The sequence below is a fragment of the Aphelocoma coerulescens genome, chromosome 8, assembly GCF_041296385.1.
Source record: "Aphelocoma coerulescens isolate FSJ_1873_10779 chromosome 8, UR_Acoe_1.0, whole genome shotgun sequence".
Lineage (NCBI taxonomy): Eukaryota > Metazoa > Chordata > Aves > Passeriformes > Corvidae > Aphelocoma > Aphelocoma coerulescens.
The window spans coordinates 27,771,881-27,786,172 of NC_091022.1; the positions used below are offsets into that span (position 1 = coordinate 27,771,881).

The following is a 14,292-nucleotide window of genomic DNA, read 5'->3' on the forward strand; positions in this document are numbered from 1 at the left end:
AAGGAGACAGATTAATGGAAATTTACAGGCCTGGAAGGGTCTGTCCTTGTGGCCGGGTTCACCCCCCTGCCCTCAGACAAGATCAGTTCTCCCCTGTGAATATTTGTGTGAGTTTTAATGAAGCTTTTTGGTTTTGATTGATTTTGATTCCCTGCTTTTTCTACAGATCGTTTTTGTGTCAAATGCCAGTTTATAATGTAATTGACTTATTTAATAAGTCAGCCCCCATCTGAATCTGTTTGGTTTGGCAAGGCTGGAAGTTGGGGTGCAGTGGTGTATGAGAACTGAGAAGAGTTTCTGGGGTCCAGTACTGATGAATCCACCTCTTTAGAGTTTATTTCCACAAATAATTTAAGAAAACAAATATTACTTATTTAAATGGTTTATTTATTTTCCATGATAGAACTGTGTCTTGAACTTACACAAAATAGGTTTTGTTCTTATTTAAAAAGAGATGTGTGTTAATTCTCACTTCAAAATTTTACAGAGATAGTTATGAGGGCTGACATGGGGGAGCTTGTCTCCAGTGGTTGCTTCTGAGGAAGAATCTGCCCATTTAGACTGAAATTAGAGGACTGAATTGTCCTCTAAGTAGTTCCCCAAAATGTTGGTATGACATAAGAAAGAGGTATTTTATGTCACTGCATGTTTTAGGCTCTTCATTTCGACATTAGCCAAGTGCTGTATTCTAGTCAGGTATTTCTGTGTAATCTGATTTTATTTAAATAAATCTGCCAAACTCTTTAAAGGTTTCCCTGGTGGCAGGGAGTGAGCACAGATATTTATTTAGCCTTCAGCCCATGACCTTCCTATAGAGGTGGGTAATGTCTCTATAAATGTGGAAATAAGCAAAGGAGTGTTGGACATTTTACCTCCTTGATTGGAAGGATATCCTGGTTGTGCTGAGTGCTCAAGATGATATTTCAGACAAGGGCTACAAAGAAACTTTTCTTTGCTTCCATCTGGCCTTGCTTTATCTTCAATAAGCACTGTTCTATTTTTTTTTTCTTTTATTTGAAATGCTTTACCAAGTTTGTTTGTTTGTTTTTTAAATCCAAGGTTCTGACAGAACCTTCTGACACACAAGAATTTCACAAGCTTTACAGAGATGAGAGACCTGGGGCAGTGCATATATAATAGAAACTTCTAGATTTTGCCTTTAGGCATGCTGTGCTGCTCTAAGTGGGCCTCATGTTCTCTGTTACACTTTGACAAAAAGTTAAATTGAATTTTATTTATTTCTAACATTTTTACCTGTATACTTTTTAATTGGTTTTGCATTTAATTTTTTTCTCATGCTTGTCATAATGTCTAAACCACTCATTCTTCCAATGTATTTGATTTCAATATTTGAGTCTTTTCTTTTCCCTTACTCTATAAAGAAAGAAACTGGTGTAGTAGGTCAGGAAATCCAAATCTAAGGCTTCATTAGCAAGCAGGGAAACACCTCAGGCATATCTGCCTTCTCACAGAAAACTTCCAGCCTTGCTTGTCCTCCGCATGCATCAGACTCTCCAATCTTCACAGCCATTTGAAGATTTTTGTCAAGAAAAATACATTGCTTTCCTTTTACATGGATAATTGTGCCTTCAGGGAGGCTTTGATCTGGTGGAGGCAGAAGTCTCATCCATTTCCTGTGCAATCCTTGCTTTTTAAAACCTTGTACAGTTTTGAGGGATCCCAAGCAAGAAGCAAACCCTCAGCTTTCAAGAGATCCCTTGCAGATAGACTTCATGCGCAGGTGATGTGCTGAATTCATTCGGGGTTACCATGGCAACCCCCTTTATTTAATCCAGAAAAAGATTGCTTTATCAGTAGATGTACTATTCCACAGTACCCCATGGCTTTTGTTCAGGGGTCTCTAGTTCTGAGAAGCAATAGATGGGCAGGCCCTGAAATTAGCAGTGTCACAGATCCTTGTTGCTCACTAATGCTCTTTATTCTTCAGCTCTAAGTATACCAGCATTTAGTCTCTCCACCTCTTCTCTGGGCTTTTTGGCAGAAAACTGTCCCTTCCATACTGCATGAAGGCATATAATCTGAGATTCTGGGTTTTCAGCATTATTATTTTAGAGCCAGGAGATATAATTGTCAGTCTTGGTGTTCTCCTGTCCTTTTCCTCTATCTCAGAAGGTTCTTGGTCATCTTTTTCAAGATTCTGTTTTGCTGTGCATAACTGCTCTCCTGCCCCTAGGAGCCATCAGATTTGTCCTGTTCCATGTTCATGTCACTGGCAGGTTTTCAGTGATATAAAAGTAAAAAAACTGGAGAATAGAAACAACTAAGATGAAAAGGATGATACTGGCTGTAATACAGTAATCCCCTTCCAGAAGCCAGGGAGTTATTTCTCATAATAAAGTGATCTGTCTCTCTCAAAAAATTATTCTTGATTTCCCGTCAGTCAGGATTACTGTGAGTCCATCCTGTCAAACCATGGGGATGGTGCACCAGCAGTTCCTTATTGACAGCAGTTTAACAGAGTGGTGGATGGCAGCTTCAGGAATTAATGTATATATTTTTATATATTTCCACACAGGCAAATGCACTTGCATATGTTTTCTTCTATGTCAAATAGAAGGCCTTGCCCACAGATGGCTCTTGGGATTAAAAGGATTGGAAATAATAGCACATTTCTATTTTCAATGAATAAACCTATTTTGCTGTTATCCCAGGCAGCAACATCCATCTGTTGAACATTACTTGGGCATTGCCTGCACAAGAGAAATATTACAGGTAAAATTATGTTTAGACTATCATTATATTAATTATGTAATTATTGTTCATTTACATTATATTTTTATTTCATGCTGTTTATAAAACAGTTTGTGTAGAGAATCCAGTAAATTATCAAGAACTCATCACAGGGAAGGTTAATTTCAGGTAATGTAGTTTGTGCTTCTGATTCTTTGAGAATAGCACACAAAATTATGTCAGTGTTCTGTATATAATATCTGGTTGATATACGAGATAAAACATTCCATTAACATACATCACTTTTAATGGACTTCACTGGTCATGAGCTGATGCTTGTGTGTTGCAGGATCCTGTGGAGACACAGGGCTGGTTTGGACAGGCAGTGATATTCCAGCCTAAGTATCCACTCCTATTCCAGTACCTGCCTGTGTGGTCTTTGCCCCTTGTCTTAGGGCCATGTCACAGATCTCTGATGGTACCTACAGAACCTGCCCCTGTTGTTGGGGTTGGGGAAGATGTGCACAGTTTCCTCTCTGTGGTGGCAGAAACCTCTGATTTAGGAAGAACAAAAGAGCTTAAATGCTTGCCCAGTCACTTTGCATCCTGCAGTGGAATAAGAAAGGTCAGGCAATAACTTTTGTTCAAAAAGAAGACTTCAGTGGAATGGATTTGGTTTATTTAATAGTAAAGAAAAGGTCATGTCTTTTGTTCTTTTATTATCACATAAATTGATTTTGTAAAGTTGAAGTTGGTTTATCAGCATTTGTGTTCTATGGCTTTGTTATTTCAGTACTGGAGAAAAGGTCATCCTCTTGCTGGGTATCTGATATTCCATGGTCCATTAAAACTGCATTATTTCTGCTGAAGCTGCATTTGGGTTTTGGTAGTTTTTTCTCTCTCTTTTTCTTCCCCCCCCCGCAAACATCACTTGTCCCAAGTCAAGCTAGCTCCAGCTGGGTAATTTTTCCTGCAGTCTGGTATATCAAAAGTGCCTGCATAGGATTGTATCTGTTTTATTGGGGTTACAGAAACAAGAATGTCCTGGCTGTTGTAGCCTCATAAGCCACTTACATTCACATAGAATTTTTTCAGGTTTTGTTCACTATTCAAGAGCTTGAAGAGATTCCCACTCTACTCTCTTTTCTTAGGAGAGTGAATTGTATTCTGTCTCAAAATCCAGTGTCAGTAGAAGACAGCAACTAAGTTTTTTGCATAAAGTAAGAAGGAAAAATGAAAATACTTAAAAATATGGAGGTCTGATGGGAAATTTATAATGTGACTCTTCTGCTAAGGAAGTAATATTTTCTTTAGAGCCAGCTCATCACTGACTTGTTTGCCTTACTTCAGTTCTACTCCAGCAGTCTTTGAGATGGTCAGAGAAGAACTAAAAAAGATTTACTTCAGTGTGCTCATCAAATCAGAGGTGTTAAGCCAAATGAGTGTCAGTGGGGAAAGGCTTAATTTTAGGGTAGTGGTAGAAAAGAAAGTAATCACCTTTGTCTTCCTGTGTTGTCACAATAGTGTAAAGAAGGGGCTGGAGGAGTTGCCTTTTTATCAGAAATTACCATGCAGTCTTGTTGAATGTAGTGAATGCCAGCACAGTAATTATATGTGAACACAATTTTCAAACTGCCAAATATTTTTGCTTTATACTAAGTACTGGTACTAAAGATCAGGTGCCAAAGGCTGACAAGAATTCACATCTAAAAAGTTATCCTCTATTTTTTCTTTATAGTTGTTCTTGTCAGCAGCACCTGTGTGTATGCACTTGGAGGTTAAAATTCCTTGTTAAAGGATTATCCAATCTTCTGAATAAGTCTCAGCTGGTGCCATCGCCCCCCCACAGTTCCAGCCCAGCTGCCCTTTGTTTCTTTCTAATTGCCATTGCTTTCAGATCATTCCCATTTCATGTTCCTTCCCTATCAGTTCATCTCACCCTCTCTAGAAGCAAACTTTATACTTTGATCAGCATTTACTTTTTAAAAATGTTGGTGGAGAAGAGGAGATACTGGAGGCCTGCTGCTGCAGAGGTGGGGGTAAGTAGGCAAAAGGGATACTGCAGATTAGTGTCAGCCAGCAAAGTTACTGCTTGATTTGGAAAAGATGGATTCCCTGTAGCCCAAAAAACCAAGAGGTACTCTCAAAAGTCTCAAAAGTGCAGTGGTTAATACTTTATGAATATAATTTCACATCTTGTTGGAGATTCATTGGGTCTGATGACATAAATATTCTGATAGCACTGTGTTGATTTTTCTCAAATGAGGGAATGGTAATCAAAATAATGTATGGCTGTAGACTCCTGATCAGATGCTCCTGATCTGCAGGAGCACCTGAAGGTTATTCCTCTTTGGCCTTGTTCTTGTTGTGCATGTAGAGTGTGCTCTAAAAGGGACACATTAAATCAAAGCTCACCGTGTTCTGAAGCCCTCATAGCACTAATAGCTATTGACACTACAAATTATGTTGTCTTCATTAGGATTTTTGCCTTGAAGTGACTGACTGAAATTGAAAGGTTTCTGTATACCTGCTCGTTAGTTGGTGCTGCTCCACTATTTAGGATTAAATTGAAGCCTTTGTAGCCTGCCTGTGTAGGTCACACAGATGGCACACAGGTCCCTGAGGGAAGAGGGAGATAATTCTGCATTACATTAATATTTAAGTACAAATGCTGATGTGTGTTTGTGTTTTGGCCAAGATGTGAGCAGGTGTTTGATGTTGTGCTGTTTGTGCTCCCCCCAGAAAGCTCCAGTTCACTTCCCTGGCCCATCCCTGCCCTGTCCAGTTCTGGGGGTTTGTTTTGCCAAGTGCCTGCCTGCTCTGTAAGGTGAGAACTCTCAAAGAGAAGCCATCTCTGCCAAGACACTGTGTTATCAGATCAGGTAGTGGAGGTCTGCTCACAGTCATTTGTGTTACCTGCAGTGCTTTGCTGGGCAGTCACATTTAAAGCACAATCAGTCCAGAGCTGGTCCGTGTGTCACTGGGCAGGGACAGTGACTGAATGACAGGGACTTGGTAAGCACAGTTCTGTGCACAGGACTCACTAAATTAACGACAACAGGGGAATCTAGGCACAAGTTTAGGGGGTTTATTCCATCCTTCTTTGGGTTGACCAGGTCTGCAGGGTCTGAAGCAGTGTGGGAGTGGTAAAACACCAGCTGCAATGAAAAGGGGTACATTTTGACTAAATTCAAGAAGTATTTCAGATCATATGGAGGAGCTTTGTTTCACTTTCTTGCAAATCAAGGGAATGCCTGGCTTGGCTCACCATGGGCGGTACAGCTTCCATTCAGCTGGGTTTTCCTGAGCAATTTGTCCTGTATATCCTGTTGCTATGGGAAACCATAACTGTAGCTAGTTCCTGGCATAGTGTAGCTGAAAGTCCACAGTAATGTGCTACAAACAACACATCATCATCATCATATGCTCCTGTCACAGCTTCTCAATTAATTTATCTAGGTCTGCAGATGGCCCATGTCTTTGGCTGTATATAAATAGGGCTTGGGGTGCATCCCTGTGTGTGTTTATTTGTATTGCTTAGAGTCTATTCTAGGCCAGTGATCATATTCTGAATATCATACATTCTCTAGTTTAATCATTTTGGGGCCTTACATATTCATGGAATCATAGAATGGTTTGGGTTGGAAAGGATCTTTAAGATCATCCAGTTCCAACCTCCTGCCATGGCCAAGGATACCTTCCACTTGACTGGGATATTCCAGCTTGGCCTTGATCACTTCCAGGGATGGGGCAGCCACAGCCTCTCTGGGCAGCAAATATTGAAGCTCTATGAGCTTTTGTAAACTGATAAAATGACTGAAGAAAATACCAAAATGTTCTTTATTTGGTGTTGTGCATATAAGTTGTAATGATTAAAGCATCACTGCCTGTTTATGTCCTGGGCAGAGCCATAGCTAAGGCAAAGGAACAACTCTGTCATTGGGGTCATTGGGGATTGTGAGCCCAAGCTCTTGTTTTTGTCTCTTAGTCTGCAGGAGACAAAGTAGGTTTTTATGACTGGAGTCTGTATGGATTAATCTTAAATCACCTTTAAAAAAAAACCAGAAGAAACAAGGGGAGATGTAGTTTGGAGAGTTCATGCCTCACCACACTGGGATGGAGCTTGTGTCAAATGAACTCCAAAAGGGCAAAAAAGTTTTAATTTGGCCTTTCCTGCAAAAAGACCTCTATAGCAAGAGATTCTGTTAACCTCATCTGCTCCTCTACAGGCTGCCAGCCACTGATGTGTTTGAAAAAGTTTTTATTATTAACTTCTTCATGACTTTTATTGCCACTGATGCCTTTAGTATCAAAGTAATATGAAGTCAGTTCATGAGGTCAGGCTTTTAAATGCGACACTCATTTCAGATATTGCTAACAATAATGTAAATTTCCAATAATTTTGAGTCAGCTTTTCATTACAGGAAGTCTAGAAGTCAACTTTAGCCTTTGTAAGAAAATTCCTGTCAATGAAACTTGGACCTAAATATTACCTTCCAAGTATTGTTTATCTTCTAAGCATCATTTCAAGGTGTTCTCTTTGCTTAGAACTTATTTAGGTCTGTGCCTTATTTGTAAAATATGTAGATTCAGGGATTTTTCTTGAATGTTTTCCATCATCTTTTATGTGTAATGGCTTGAATTAAGTGCTTTTAGCTGAGCCCCAGTGGGGGAATATATGCATGAAAATAAATTACTGCAGTTGGAACTAATTAATTCCTTGATTGGAAGAGTCAGCAGATAAAGTCCTGAATAGGGTAATGTGGAATGTCTTTGTTATTTGGCCTCAGTTGTACCTGGCCAAGAACTGCAGGTAAAACCTCTCCTCTTCCACCTGACTTTGCAGCCTTGAGGCAAGGGCTGAAGAGCTGAACTGATATGAAGACAAAATTATCAGTCCAGCCTTCTGTAACCCCGTGTACACCATCCTTGGAACCAGGCAGGGGCCTATCAAACTATCAGGGAGATTTGCTTGTTTCACTGACATAACTTCATCTCCCTGCTAAGGCACTGCCTTATCACCACTGACAAGATTACAGTGGTTTCCTTGATAGTGTGGGGAACTTAGCTGGCAGCTGTGGCTAATCCCGTAAGGAAATGTTCTCCCACTGAGGTACATGGAGAGACTTGAATGCTGCAAATAATTTGAAAAAAGAGTATCATTTTTTAAAGCATGTTAATTCTCATTCTGCTTGCTGATGCTTAGGTGCAGATGCACATTTCTGCCCTCCTGTAAGAGCTAAGAACTCAGCTGGAACTGGTGCTCATTGACTTCTTCCGGAAGTTGCTATCACTGTTGGGTTGAGAAATCCCTGAGGCATATAGCCCACCTTCTGGGGACACTCTGGGAGGTGATCTACTGTGAAGCTGATTATTTGTGTCACTGTCTCTGCTGCTGTGACAGCAAAGGCACAAGTTCATCTTTACCTGTGTAAAATTGGACTCTTGATATTTGTGTCTTGGCTGGAGAATTGGTGCTTGAAGCCATAAAAGTAAAACAAGGTGGCTCAGTTCATTCCCTGCTGACCATGCACTCATTCAATTCCCTCGGGTGTAAGGAGCCTGGCAAACTCTTGGCCAGGCACATTTCATCTATCTGAGAAGAGCCAGTTTGGTCTCTGTAGAAAGTGAACCCCCCATTTTTCTGTTACGGGTTTGGTAGGTTTACCCTGCCTGGATGCCATTTGCCCACCAAAGCCCTTCTGTCACTCCCATTCTCAGGAGGGGAGAGGAAACACTTTGAAAGGCTCATGGGTGGGGATAAGGACAGGGAGAGATCCCTCACCAGTTACTGTCACAGGCAAAACTGACTTGACTTGAGGAAAGATTAATTTCTCTTATTACCAATTAAATAAGAGTAGGATAATGAGAAACAAACCAAAATCTTAAAACACCTCCTCCCCCCGGGTTTAACTTTGCTCCTGATTTTCTCGTATCTCCTCCTCCCCCAGCAGATTATTTACTGACGTGCATGGCTCTGTGTATGTTTTACTCCTGTAACTAGGGATGACCAGTGTCCCTTTTCTTCAGCCCACTGGGGCAGGTGAGGGTTCAGGTTCATCCTTTGTATTAAAGAGTTTGGCCAGCCCTGTGCCTGGGACAGACTGGGGGCTCTGGTTCACCCCAGACTTTACGCATTTCACCTTATAAATGACACTTGTGGCCAGGCCATGCTCGCTGCCATTCCCCTGGAATGATCTCATGCAGGTTGCTGCAGAACACGCAGCTGCAAAGCTGCAGCCCCAAGTTTTGGCATCAGGACAAGCCATAACAACCCTCAAACTATGACTGGAACAACTCTGTTAAGTCCCCAACTGGGACTGTAGCAGTGCCTTCATCACCCCGTGTGCCATTTCTGGGCTACCCTTGAGGGGGACAGAGAGCCCCAGGACCTGCAACAGAAGCAGGAGGGAGAGTGTGGGTGTGGGTGTTTTGTTAATCAGTGTTTGGAGCTGGCCACTGAGCACCCAGCATGTTAATGTGCAAATGGACTGTAGCTTGAATTTAACAGGTGGCTGCCGTATCCCACATCTAAGTTCACAGTCTCTGTTGCTTTTTTCTCCTTGAATTCTTCCAGTGTTGACACTGGGCATTTAGGAGACAACTGGAACTAGCACCAGTCTATAAATGCTGGCACTGGGGTAGTGCAAGAGCTCACAACAGCCCATGGCTGTAGTCCCCTGCTTCAAGGCAAGGATGTAAATTAGGAAGACAGATTTAAAAGTGTTTCCCTGAGCTGAAGGGCTGATTTGATGGAGAACAAACAGTGTAAGGAAAAGAGCACACATATTCCTGCAGAAGGCAGAAAGGTGACTGAATTGCATGCGTTACATAAACACTGAGGGACTTACATTAGTCCCTGTGGTCCATAGAGCATCTTAATGGAAGTAGGCAGAACAGTGTTGGTGTGGATTAGCTCAGACTGTACAGTTACTATGTGTAAAAAGTGAAACAAAAAATAGAGCATAAATAATTAAAAAAAGGAGTTGTTTTGGGAGGCATACCTTGATGCCCAGGTATGTTTGTGACTCTCTTACGAGGCTCTTTCAATTTTCTTTTGTGCTGTCCTTGCTGTTTAGACCTGGAGAGAATTTTTTTGTTGTTTCACTTCTTCTATTTGTTACCATGTTGCTTTGCTAAAATACTTAACTGAAAGAGAAAAATGTTTTGAAGTAAGAAAAACTTATTTTCAGTTAGAAAACTGAACCACTGATATGCACCAGTACATCAGTCTGTATTAGTTGGTAATAACTCTTTGTGCCTGGAAAGTTTTACCTGCTTGGCTGCTTTCTTTGGGGCCAAGAATTGACTGAAAGAGAACTTCAATAAATGCACTGCTCCCAAGGGCTTTGTACAACATGTGATGGGGAAAGGTATTGTATTGTATTGTATTTATTGTATTGTATTGTATTATCCAGGGTTTCATTTTTTGAAGAGACAGGGAAGAGAGAGTAAGTTAACTGTGTGTTTAGTTCTGAGTCACTTCTGAGCCAAAGCTATTGTTGTACTTCCGGTACAGTGAACCTTTTTCCAGCTTTATTTCCATGGAAGGGACTGTTTGTATGTTTAAAAGAAAAACAGTTGAGTCTGCCTGTTGATACTCCAAGAACAGCAGTATTTCTTTTTTTCAGGATGGCATAAGTGTGGCTGTAAGGCGTTTTGCAGCTTCTGTAGGTGTTTTAGCAAAAGCTCTAAGAAATGGAGTAGTTTGCAATTAGTTGTTGAATAGTCCAACATCTAATAGTTCAGGTTAAAAGCTCCACCTGTTCTGTTCTGGGCACTGTTCACTTTTGGGACATTTTCTCACACTGGGTAAGGATTTGGTGTACTTGTACCACGGGAGGTTTTACTAAGTTACATCACTGATGAATGTTCAGCTCAAAGAAATAATGAATCTGGTGCTGTTTTCCCTGTGATTTGCAGATGACCAAAACCAAAGTGGCAGAAAGAGACAATTCAGAACAAAATGCTCTTTTGAGTCACGTGTGGAATATGAACTGTCCCCAATGCTGCTATTGTGATGCTGAAGGTGAATTACACAGCACTGCTCCCAAATCCCACTCTGGCATTGGGCAGTTAAGAGTGAGGGAAAACTCAGACCAAAATATGATATACCCCCCTTTCAGACACCATGAAGTAGTTAGTTCAGTAGTCCCAGATAAAAAAATTTAATCTTTCTATAGAAACAGTGCACTGTTTTACAAACGTGTTCATTTGGTTTCCAGTACAGCAAGTGTTACACAGAGCCCCCCCCCCGCCCCTCTCCCTGGGCCTTTTGTCTGGAAGGTAAGAACTGAAACACAAAAGGCACCAAGCAAGAACGTACTCTAACAGAACTTCAGTATGACAAGACAGAGCAGAAATGATTACAATGTTAAATATCACCCTACCAATCTGAACCATTATTTAAAATAATTAATTTCTTAAAAAACAAATTTGGTGTTCTCAGTAGTTATAAATCTGTAAAGGTTGAAATCAGCACTGCACATTGAATTCATTTACAATGGTTTGAAAAAACCTGCAGCCTTTTACACGTGGTTTGTACAGGTTTGTTTGTGTGTTCTTAAAAAAGTATCAAAACTGTAGAACTTTCATATATATTTACATTCGTCTGTTAGTTACAGTGTTATCACATACAGCCTTTCTCAGCTTTTTTCTTCATGCACACAGTGCATGGATTTGTAGAAAGAGAGCTTCATACCTTACAACAATAATGGGATATCTCACTCATTTTGTCACTGCCTTAAAATCTAAAATTTGGAATAGAAGGATGCTTGATTACTTCTGTATTGTGTATGCAGGCCATGAGGCATTTGAGAGTATGAATTATGTTGGTAATGCATACCAGGGCTTTGGACACTTTCTTCCTTCTCTTAGTCAAGAATCAGCTTCCTGCTCACATTACACTGTAAATTTATTCTAAAAGAAAGGAAAACAAAAGGAAAAAAAAACCCAAACCTACTCAGGCTGAGTTTCTTCTACTCACTCAAACACAAAAGCTTGGACTGACATAAAAACAGGGGGAACATTTCTCTAGGATTTGGTATGGTTCAGGGAGGTACTAGTCCGTTATGCAGTGGGAGGTAAGTGTATTCTCTTCCCACAGAATTCCCAGGAAATCCCATAGAATGAGATGAGAAAAACCAGGTGTTTCTTCTGCCAGGTGCAGGATGACCCAGCCAAAGACACTGGTAAGGCTGGGAGTTTTTAACCTGCTCTGGCTGCCTTGCCTAGTGCTCTGGGAGACCTGCCATGGGGCATCTTGTTCCACAGGCCAGACTTTGGAAAGGAATTGCTGCCCTTCAAAGAGTTCTTTGTGTGCCCACAGCAGCTCCTAAAATGGATTTTTTTAATCAGTATGAGCAGGGGACAAGGGCAAGGAGGGAAGGAAGTGACTTTTGTTATTGTGTTATTCTCCTGATGAACCACAGAGAGCACTCACTTGGGAGTGTGGAAACACATGGCTAAATCTTTGTTTCTGTTAATTCTGAACTGATTTGAGAGGTGCAAGATTACCAGTGTGGAAAAGCATTTAGATTTACATTTAGAAATAAACAAACAAAAACCAAATCAGATTTGTACCAAGCTGTAAAAAAGCAACAATACAACACAAAAACCCTAGGTGCTGTAGGAGTTTCTCCTGACTGAAATGCTGTAGGCAATAGCTCTCCAGTTAAATGCACTGCATGGATTCTTCATGGATAGACTGGAAAATGTAAAAGCAGCCCTTAAGAGCCAGGATGGAAATCAGGAGCTGTTTTTTATGGAGTGCTTCACTGGTCAGCTATCTTACACTACAGCTCTTTCTTACATAGTGTCTTTAGATTTCACAGCAAACTTCTCAAACATCCTGTAAAAATTCAATTATCCCTAATTTTCATAAATGTAGGCTAGTAGTTTTAAAATATATGTATATATTTTTATATATATGTATATATTTATATGTCTATATATCTATCTTGTCCAGATAGATATATACACAGATAATCTATGCACAGCAAGCCAAACATACAAAAAATAAATACTCTCACCCCTCTACTATATTTACAGAACAGATCTTATAATCCAGATTTTGTTAATAAATATTTCTAAACTGCCTGTACAGAATTTATTTTACTTATGTTGATGGATAGCCACAAAGCATATTCAACATATTTACAAAATATCTATAAATATAGTCTTAAAATAAAGCAATAGCTACTGAACCTTCAGCCTGGCTGGTTATGTACATTGAGTTAGTAGCTCAGCTGTTGCTTATTCACTATCACAAATGGGTAGTGCAACAAGTTAAAATGTGTATAAAAGATTATACATACAAAACTCTCACATCCTTTGGATGTTTGCAGTTCATTATAACTTTGTGGTTACCCTTCTGCAACATAAATAACGATCAAAAAGAAGAAGCAGGTTCTGTGATCCAGAGCAGATTTGTTCTGTGTTCAGTTGATTGGAGCAGCATCCTCATGGCAACCCATCATCTTCTAAGCTTAATGCTACACGCTGGGGAGGGAAAAAACACACTTTCGTGAACTCTGATACTGGTGCTAATTTGTATTTCTTGTTAAAACTCTCATGGCTGTCCCTACTGAATTGGTGACAAGTCTATTCTAGATAGCGATTTTTTTCTCCCCAAATGAGGTCACTTGCTCAAGTGTTACTAAAGAGGTGCTGGAAAATTTCCTGCCCTTGTGTATTGGGTAAGGCTCCTTGTAAGGGATGGCACTTTCTCCAGTGGGGTCTTGTGTGGGACCTTTAGATGATATAGGACATTATCCGCCCACCTGCCTGCCCAGAGGAGCTGTATTGCCTTCACTCATTACTCTGGATCTTCCTGCTCTCTTCTGAAAATACAATGCAGTTATACCTGCCAATGCTCCTCTCCCCAGGGATGCTGCTCTGAGGGAGGATCTTTTTCCTTAACTTCTTATAGAACCTCACTCACTTCTCCTTGTGAGGAATGTGACTTTTCTTTAGACTGTTACTATGGAGCAATATTCTCCCCGATTTGTACAGAAACTCAATTTATCCTTACGATAGTTTAGACACTTGGTAGCAGCCTAAGCAGAGATAGAGTGGAATCCAGTAGAAGATGAGTAATCACCTGTCCCGTACCGAGGTTGCTCTTGAGGGAGCTTTACATTTGCCAGATTGGTACCTTGATTAGGACAATTCCTCTTCATTTGAACAGAGTATCTGATACAGAGCATTGTATTCTAAGACAACTGCATGGGCTGCATGGATGTTTAAGCTTCTGCCTAATCAATGATACTAAAGAAGTTCTGGTTTTTGTCATTATGTGGCAAATAAGCAACACTAATCCAAATTCTGTATTGGAACTCTCAACAGAATTAATCTTCTCCATCAGCCATCTCCTCAGGTACTTACTGCTGGGTACACATGTCCAATTTGGGCAGTTCGTCCAATATGGATTTCATCTTCATCTTCCTCTTCTGTTGTCTTCCTATAAACTGGATTATCAAAATTCATGCTTTTAGTATTCTTCCGTTTCCAGTTTCTCCAGATGAGGTATCCCCCCATGCACAGCAAGCCAATGACCACTGAGGAGACGGGAGAGAAAGGGCTGTTAGGAAGGCATGGATC

At 40.5% G+C, this 14,292-nt stretch overlaps 1 protein-coding gene and 1 long non-coding RNA gene across 3 annotated transcripts in view; one reads left to right on the forward strand and one right to left on the reverse strand.

The window, feature by feature from the left end:
- The first annotated feature begins 4,614 nt into the window (after positions 1-4,614).
- LOC138114233 (uncharacterized) lies at positions 4,615-8,466 on the forward strand. Its single transcript, XR_011152541.1, has 3 exons — positions 4,615-4,730; positions 5,434-5,518; positions 7,898-8,466. It is a non-coding gene; the product is annotated as an uncharacterized lncRNA (long non-coding RNA).
- Positions 8,467-10,887: 2,421 nt separating this feature from the next.
- Positions 10,888-14,292, reverse strand: part of LRP8 (LDL receptor related protein 8) — a 174,671-nt gene continuing 171,266 nt past the window's right edge. For both annotated transcript variants that reach the window (XM_069023448.1, XM_069023447.1), the window contains 2 exons: positions 14,077-14,249; positions 10,888-13,191 (listed from right to left, as the gene is read on the reverse strand). In XM_069023448.1, the coding sequence (XP_068879549.1) occupies positions 13,153-13,191; positions 14,077-14,249 (212 nt within the window). In that variant the 3' untranslated portion in view covers positions 10,888-13,152. The remainder of the gene's footprint in view (positions 13,192-14,076; positions 14,250-14,292) is intronic.